This window comes from Chamaea fasciata, unplaced genomic scaffold, assembly GCF_029207755.1.
Source record: "Chamaea fasciata isolate MVZ Bird 193981 ecotype frontalis unplaced genomic scaffold, bChaFas1.0.hap1 SCAF_6, whole genome shotgun sequence".
NCBI classification, from domain to species: Eukaryota; Metazoa; Chordata; class Aves; order Passeriformes; family Sylviidae; genus Chamaea; species Chamaea fasciata.
In genome coordinates, this window is record NW_027094091.1 from 23111822 (window position 1) to 23120434 (window position 8613).

Below are 8613 nucleotides of genomic sequence, written 5' to 3' on the forward strand. Positions count from 1 at the left end.
AACATGCTCTTTTGTTCAAAAACATCTAGAGGACATGTCGCTGCGTGCATGATCGTGTTTGACTCTATCTTCCCTCCTTGCCTTTCATGTTTTTTCCCCACTCTGGCTCTTCCTCCCACCCCAGCTATAAGAGCTCCCAAAGTTGCACCCTGCATACTGCTCAGACCTCATACCCTCTGTTTGTCACCCAGCACAACTTCCAGATTTAAAGACCTGTTAGCAACAGTCTCTTAATAATTTCACCCTTACAGGTCCTGAAATCTTGAGCACAGCTTTCAAACCATAATGAAGCACCTCAGTCTCAGCTTTTCCCTGACCAGGATTAGACTCAGTGAGCTGACCTTTTCCTCCCTTGTCTCTTTCCTCCTCCTCCTCTTCCTCCTCCTCTTTTCAAGGATTGCTCATTTCTCATTTTCTCCCTTCCCTTCTCCTTCCAGCCCTGCAAATGCCTCCCCTTCACCAAGTCCATCACCTTCCTCCTTGGGTTTTGATTCCCCATTTCTCTCTTCTTATTGTTGCTGATTTATGCTGATGACCCCTATCACTCTTTGACACACTGGGTCCATTTTACCAATTCTGTTCCTCTGTTGCCCCGATCCTTTTCTTTTCCTCATTAAAAAAGTCTGTTTATTTGGCCTGTACTGTCCAGAGGCTAGCTACTGCTGAGTTTTTCCGGCACTAAACTACAAGTGGTCCCATTCAGCACCATCCATTAGCCTCCTCCATAATGTCCACCATTCAGCCTTTTTGCAATTTCCACTCCATCAACTCTCATGACTTCTCTTTTGCTTTTAGACCATGTCTCTATACCAAGTTAAATTGCAAAATTCTCTCTACATTTCAATTTCCTTTAATTTTCTTCCCCATAATATCCAGCCCAACCAACACCTCTCAGTTGTTTCTTCTGCTAGAAAGGTTGAAAGACTGTCTGCTGAAAGCCCGCCCATCACTTCCAGCTATATATGGATAAAGCGGAGCCTCTAACACTACCACTCTCTCAAGGAATACCCAAAGTCTCTTTTCCTCTCCTTTCCATGGTGACTATTACTGCTCTGTTTGCAGACAGGGCACAATTTTTATTTGAGCAGCCTTTCTTTTGAGGTACAGCTAAGACCTGCTGATGCTTTCTGCATGTATGTCAAAGACATTGGCTGTTCTATCTGCCCTCAAAACTTAAATACTTCCCAGGAGTCTCACCCTCACATTAGCTCATTAATGGTAACATTCCTTTTTGCTCTTTCATAATTTGATCCACTGTTGACCTACAATCTTAATCCACTGTTTCATCTCCAAAATATTTCTTCAAAAGTCATTTTCATAGCTTTGAATGTGCCACTCATTTTCTGTGCTCCTGTTGATCCTCTTTCCATCTTCTAAAAAATAAAATAAAAGGTGTCCTTACATACTGTACTTGCTCAGGCAGGCTGAGCTGAATAGCACAAACAGGTGTCTTGCAGCTTATGAACACCTACTTTATGCTTCCTATCATATGCCCTACTGTTTTCCTTCATAATTCCTCACTGGGACTACCTCCCTGGTCACAACTGCAGAGGAACTTTGCTCATCTCTGCTAAATTCCTTCTAGAATCTCTCCCTTACCACTGAGAGAGTACAACAGCAGCCAGTCTGCTGGCATGCTGTTCTCACTGTGTATCCAGCTGACCGCCTCACCATTTTCTTGTGCTCCACCAGGATCTATCCCATCTCTTGCCTCTCACCAGCTGTTTCATGCACAAACCCCACACGGCAGTGACAGCCCTTCCTCTGCACCTGTATGAGCAGGCCTGCACAGCAGAAACACCCAGGTCAGGAATCCCAGATCCGTGACACAGCAGTCATAAATGACATCTTGAATGTTACTGGGAACTCGATTTGCTGAAACTCAGCCTACACCCTGACTTGTAGTGGAGCCTACTAAGTTTCTCTGATAAAAGACAAAAAGGCAGAAGCAGTATCTCAGCTTATTTCTAAGGCACGGCTCCAGCCCATCCATTGGGTACTCAAAAGGCCAAAACATGAATGCAAACTCTGAGCTACATCACTTGGGGTGTTGCTTATCCAGATTAAACTTCCCAATGGTTCTCACATTGGCAAATAGGATAGAAAACCTGTCAGATTTTCGTGGCTGGTTAAGCTATCCCCCCTTTGGAAATACATGAAAGTTACTGTTGTCACATTATTATTGGTTGAATATTCTCATGCCTTTGTAGTTTCTTTCCATCTCATGGCAAATAAGCCCACCTGTGCTGACTCAGTCTCAGCTTTATGACCTACCTAAGCAAAAGATAACATCCAGACTTTAAGCATATTTTGTAAAATACACTTTTAAAATATCAGAAACCTTTTTCTTCTTTTCAAATAAAATCTTACTTGGGATCAGGACAAATGAAGGCCTGGGAAGGACAAAAATGTCCTCAAGTATCAGGTAGTCAGCTTTGCAGTTACTAAAAAGTTGCTTTCCTCTGTTGAGTTTACTGTGTCACCAAAGCCCTACCAGCCATAGCTATACAAAGCCTGCATTGTCTTAGCAACACTACTGAGATGTTCCTGATCTTGGCAAGAGCTAGGTGTACCCAGAAGCATTTTATTGAAAAAAAATACGACAGCAGAAAGAAATATTATTTTAGGCCTCATACTGGAAAGATAGAGGTCAGAGTCCTTCCCTCTGCTAAGGGAGCAGACAAAAATATCCTGTTCACGGGATCCATTTTACAAACTTGAAAACTGCACCTAAAAATCCCCTTACTAAACAAATCTCAAAGTGACTACAATATAAGGAAGGATTTGTTGGTTTAAGTCATCAGTAATTTGGAGATTTCAGCTTCATGACAAAAGAGGCAACTACATACAGCCATATACAGGCATGGAGATGGTCTCTTTATAGTTAATCTGTTAGATCTACTTCCTTGCTACAAATCAAGTCTGATCTTTATGTTCACCTTTATGTTCATCATTGATTTTTTTTTTTAACAGGAACAGGATCTGGTAATGTTTCTTCACAAAGAGCACATTGCCTCAACTAAATTTCTCAGTAAATTAGAGCAATATTTGTTCAGGAAACTGCACACAAATGATCAGGGCCATTTGAATGAAAAGGCAAGATTACATTTTTGTTTCACTCATAAATGTGGTGTAACATCTGCTGGAATTTGTCACCCTGGCAGTGCAGTGGGCTCTTATGGTAACCCAACAGGGACTTTCACACCACTCCAAGGTAACCCTGGTCTTCTCTAGCTGTCAGGTGTTTTCACAGCTTTCACAGAAGAGGGTGTAGCATTTCACAGAGTGGTAGCAAAGTGAAGGGGCTCTGCCATGTGGAGGAATCCAGGATTCCAAAATATGGGAAGCTGCAAAAGCAGACCCCAGTCCAAGGGATAGCTCTGCTGAGGCCAGCCAGGTGAGGGCCACGCAAGGTCAAGGGCTCAGACCAAACAGACAAAGAAACAGTATTCCCTGAAAGCTCTCCTGTCTCCACTGCTTACATTAAATATTTTTCTTACAATGTTTTCAACTTTTAAAAGATTTGTTGTATTGAAGGCAGCACATGCTTTCATTTTCTAAAACTTCAAACAAAGATTTTGCATCCTCGGCTGCAGCAGGGACACTCAGAAATCATTAGCAACCCTATTTACATGCCAGTCAACTCCAAATATTTCCCTAACAACACCTGGGGCCCGGAGCCTGTGTCTCAAGAGAGATCAGACCCTAAACGCAGAAGAGGGAGCTGGGCTCTCCCCGGGCTACGAGGCTGCCCTCGGCTCTCGGCAGGATGCACAGCTTTGAAACAAGCCAGGAGAACAACCTCTCTCAGGACGGGAATATGCAGGGGAGTGGCGGGAGAGAGAACGAACGTGCAAAAGTTGTGTTTGTCTCTTGTTTATCTCACAGACAGCACTCTGTTAGCTTTAGCTGCGAGCCTGCCGGACACCGAGCAGCGGCCCATTCCTGGCGTTATCTCCACCTCCTCTCTGAAGAGTGCAAGCCGCCTTCCAGTTTTCCAGCTCTATACCAGGCTCCGCTTAACACCACGGGCGACCTCTGGCCCCCCGGGCCCTGCGCTGGCCGCCCGCCCGTGCGGTTCCCGTCCCGCTTGTGAAACACTCGAGGTTCCCCTCCCGCATCGTGTGGCCTCGGCCAGACTGGCAGAGAATAATTGCAGGCTTGTCCAAATTATCATTTGCAAAGTCTGGGAGGCACATAAGGGCACCGATACTCAGCTCGCGTTAGCCTCAGGCGGCTCATTTGAGCCCCGTCCAATGCTCCTGCCTTCTGCCAGGTCAGCCCGGTTGAGCCGATAAAATGTAGTAAGGATTTTGCGACCTGTAAGGTCCCAGCCCATTTCTAACCATTATAATAGATTGGCTTTAGGTCAAAATTTTATTTTAAATTCCTAAGAAGAAATGAGCTGTGTAACCTTACCTCTAAATTTTTTTTTAAAAATCTGCTATTTCTGTTAACATGAGTGAGGAGACCCTAGCATTTCTCATCTAATCACACATATCTCAGCATGAAGAAGACGCTTGACCTCCTGATGGATACATGTATTTCAAATGGTCTTCAGAAACTTTTCGCAGATAAGATCGCATTCTTATGCTAATATCTGTAACAGCAGACAGCAGACTCAGAGCCCTCTTGTCACCTCCCCTTGTCACTTGCGCCACGGCTCTTGGTCTATACAAACTACAGCATTTTAAGTGTTCAAAAAGAAGAAACAGCCTTAAAACAAAACACTTCTTCCGAAATTGACTCCGAAGACATTAGACAAGTCACGCTGTGCTTTTTCTTTGACATGGAGAAACACATATTTTAAATTAAAACTCTCAGATCTGAAAATCACTTCTCAATCTGTCCTTGTTTAGTACCTGCCTCTGCTTCTCATCTGTCATCTTCCTTCAGAATCACCAGAAATCTGTCAGTTGGAAAGAGTCAACAAAAGTCCACCGAAAACCTCTGTAGTCCTCTCCATTTGCCTCTCCCCCGTAAAAATACTTTAAAATGTATTTTCTGAGTGAACTTCTGGTCGCTTGCATTGTCAACCCAATCACAGAAGAGTAAGTACAATCCAATCCGCGGTTAAGGACGGAGGAAGTGCAAACCGAGAAGCGGCGGTACCTACCTGGAGCCCACCTCAGCGCCCAGCACCATTCGCAGCAACGGCAACGTTTTGGGGTAGCGAGCTTAATGCATTGTCCTTCCTACCGCGCTGCTAAATGAGAGTTGAGCAACTCCTTGCACTGCTGCTTGGAGCAACAGCTCTCCCAATCTTAACCCCTTCTCTTGGCTCTTCGCTTCTTTGCGCCTTTTTTTTTTTTTTTTTTTTTTTTTTTTTTTTTTTTTTTTGAGAGAGAGAGAGAGTTTGTGAGCACTAAAACTTGCAATTAGTACCAGCTAAGCCAAAGCCCCTGCTCGCCCCTGCCCTAAGCCGCACATTCCAGGGCGCTGAGCAGGGCGCTGAGCTCTCTGCCGGCACCGCGCAGCTCTTCCACCCCCAGACCCGGCTTTCTGCCTACAAACTCGATAAGGCTGCAGGAGCTCAGGAACACGCACTGAAACTCGGACAGGGGAAAAATTGGTCTCTAATCTCCAGCCTGGGTGGTTTTTATTATCCTCCTTCCCCCCCTCCTCTCTTTCTCTCCACACTCACAGTAGCAAGGTTGTCTCTGGACTACTCCCTGCCTTAAACTCACCAAACCAGATTTTTACTCCCAACACCTTCCCGTAAATCTGAACTGAAATTTTACCCCGCTTGCTGAGTTCTGGCTGGCTGAGGGCCAGCCAGCATTCCTGTTGTTTTAAGAGGGCAGATTAAAAAAAAAAAACAAACCCAAAACAAACAGAACACCCCAAAAACTCCCCCAAAACACCACCAGCAACCGCCCCCCCCAAACAAACAAACAAAAATCCCAACATCAAACCCCGAAAACAAAAACAGAAACAAAAATAAAAACAACAAAAGCCCCCCCAAAAAACCAGAGGGAAAAAAAAAAAAAAGGAAAAAAAAGAAGAAAACCCGGAGAGATGCAGGACTGGAAGGAAGCAAACTTTTAGAGCAGCTTTACTAAAATTACTGTGGGAGGGAGTGATTCGCATTTATCTCTAAAGGGCTAGAACAGTGATTTTTTTTTTGGGGGGGGGCAGTGTCAATCATGAGAAAATACACTTCTCAGCCACCTGCCTCCTTCAGGTGGATGGATATTTGAAAAGAAAGTAAACCTCTGGTGCTCACCTGAAGGACAGCAGCAGGCATCAGCATATAGCAGAAAGAGGAGTCTGCACCTTTGCCTGATCCAGTTACCCCAAGGCAGCGGTAACACTGGTTTAAGAAGTGCCACATTTTACACTTTTCTGACCTAAAGTTACATGTGGTTTCTAGAAAAGGAACAAAACAGAAACCAGTTCATATAGACAAAAAAACAAAAACAAAAACAAAAACAAAAACAAAAAAAACCCAACCAAACAAACAGACAAAAAAACCCCACCAAAACCCCCCCCCCAAAAACCCCAAAAAACAAACAAACAAAAAAACCCCCAAAAACCAAAACCAACAAAAACCAAAAAAACACCCAACAAACCAAAACCCAACCAAGCCTTCTTTTAAACTCCATGTGATCCCTCTGACCTTTGTCTGGAACGCTTAAAGAAACAATGAAGCAAGACTGTAAACTTTCTTACCCCCTTTTACATTACCTGTCTGTGCCTGGCTATGGGCTTTGATGTATTGAAACAAAGCTCAAGACCTGTTTATAGTAAATGAAACCAACCAACAGACAGATCTAATTCAGACTTGTGACTAAACAAACTGGAACAGGAAGCACACACCAGCAGATTTTTTTTAAAGTACTAATTCCTGCTAGCATTGTCATGAAACGGAAAAAAAGAAAAAAAGAAAAAAAAAGGAAAAAAAAAAGAAAAAAAAAAGGTTTTGCTTCTCCCTTCAATCACTTTTGTTCAAATGCAGGAGTTTGGGGGTTTTTTTGGTTTGTTTTTTATTTTTTCTCTAGAGCAAAAACCCAACCAATCAAACAAAACCCCAAAACAAACAAGCAATGTTCCATCATGTATATGCAAATATTTAACAGAGCAATATTTACCACTAGTGGTGATCTGGAGATATTATTCATCTATTTGTTTCCCCATGTAGGTCATTTGTGCAACTGATTAGTATCATGACCCTCACCCCAATTAATATCTGTAATTGATGAGTAGACAGAGGATCTTCATCTAGGATAACTGGACAGTTCAAGCCCCCGACAGTAGATTAGAAGTCCTGCAAGTTAAATCTTTAAAGAATAAATAATATTTGAGCTCAAAAATAGTGAAAGAAATTGATTTTCATCATTCTTCCTATTTGTAAAAAAAATTCTTAATTAATTCTTAGCAATTCTTAATTAAGAATTCTTCTTAATTCTTCTTAATTTTTAAAAGATTTATTCAGAGCTGGATATCCACTATGCTGCCTTTTTTTCTGTGATATTACCTGTGCTTTTTGAAAGCAGTTTGTCGTTCTAAACAATAATCTCTCAAATTGTGTTCTTTTTCAAGTATAGAAAAATCTCACAGGTTTTACCTAAGCAAATCCACACTCACTCTGTAAGAGAGTTTTGCTGCAGGTAGAAATCAATAAATCAAACTACTATTGCTATAATATGTAAAGCTCCCAGTCAAACGTTGCAAAGTTCAAATTAACAGTGTGTTCTCTTCAAACTATCACAATTCAAAAGTTCATAAAAGCATGTGATTCCAGCTTTAGCGAATGCATCAAGAATAAAAAAATCTTTCAGAACTTACCTGCATCAATGAGCAAATAATCATGGGGAAAATTTTTGTAAAACACTTGAATTGAAATGGGAGTTCAGCATTAGTGGCAAACATTATGCAGATAAATTCTTTAAGAAAAAAATAGTCCAGAATAGTAAATAATGAGGAGTTTAGTGGTACAAAAACCTCTTAAGTATTCTGTAGTACTCTTTAAAATCATGACCCATTTGCCCAAAGGGAGGCATTCCCATAGTGTCCTCATCTGATAAGTTTGCCAATAAAACTCTCAGGCAATCCATCTCAGAGAGAACCTATGCTCCATTTGCACCATTTAAAGGAGCAAATTGGCATTACTGGGCAGAAGTAGTTCCTTGCCAACATGTACAGATTACTTCTAAATGAGCATCTCTGTAATATATTGAATACTACAGAAAATGGAAAGACATGTGAGTGCCTTCTCCTGCATGTCCAGAACACAGGTATACTACCAAAAGCCATGGTTGCACAAGTGTGGTGAAGTTAACTGTTTTAAGGTATGCTGCTAAAGGTGTAGCTCTGCCTCTTCTACTGGCTCTTCACATGTGCTTGTGGGTCTTACCTCTGAAAGCCAGTTCATGCTTTTCTTGTGCAAGATGCAAATAGGAAAGAGTTTGACTTTCTTCTTGGCTCTGTTCAGCTGAAGGTGAAGTGCATGACAGCACTAGGGATGCCTTGTTAGAGTTAATGCTTGGCAGAAGGTCATCCAGCAATTAAAATACTCCTTATTGCTCACTGTCTGTGTGAGGAGACACTTTCCATGGACCGAGGTGAGACTTCAAGGTACCACATCTGTCTGCATACTCCTGCAGGTGTAGG

At 42.3% G+C, this 8613-nt stretch overlaps 1 protein-coding gene across 1 annotated transcript in view; it reads right to left on the bottom strand.

Moving 5' to 3' along the window:
* RBM47 (RNA binding motif protein 47) overlaps positions 1 to 5876 on the bottom strand; it is a 76288-nt gene extending 70412 nt beyond the window's left edge. The window contains exon 1 of the mRNA XM_066185647.1: positions 5117 to 5876. Within this exon, the coding sequence (XP_066041744.1) occupies positions 5117 to 5145 (29 nt within the window). The 5' untranslated portion in view covers positions 5146 to 5876. The remainder of the gene's footprint in view (positions 1 to 5116) is intronic.
* Between the last annotated feature and the right edge of the window lie 2737 nt (positions 5877 to 8613).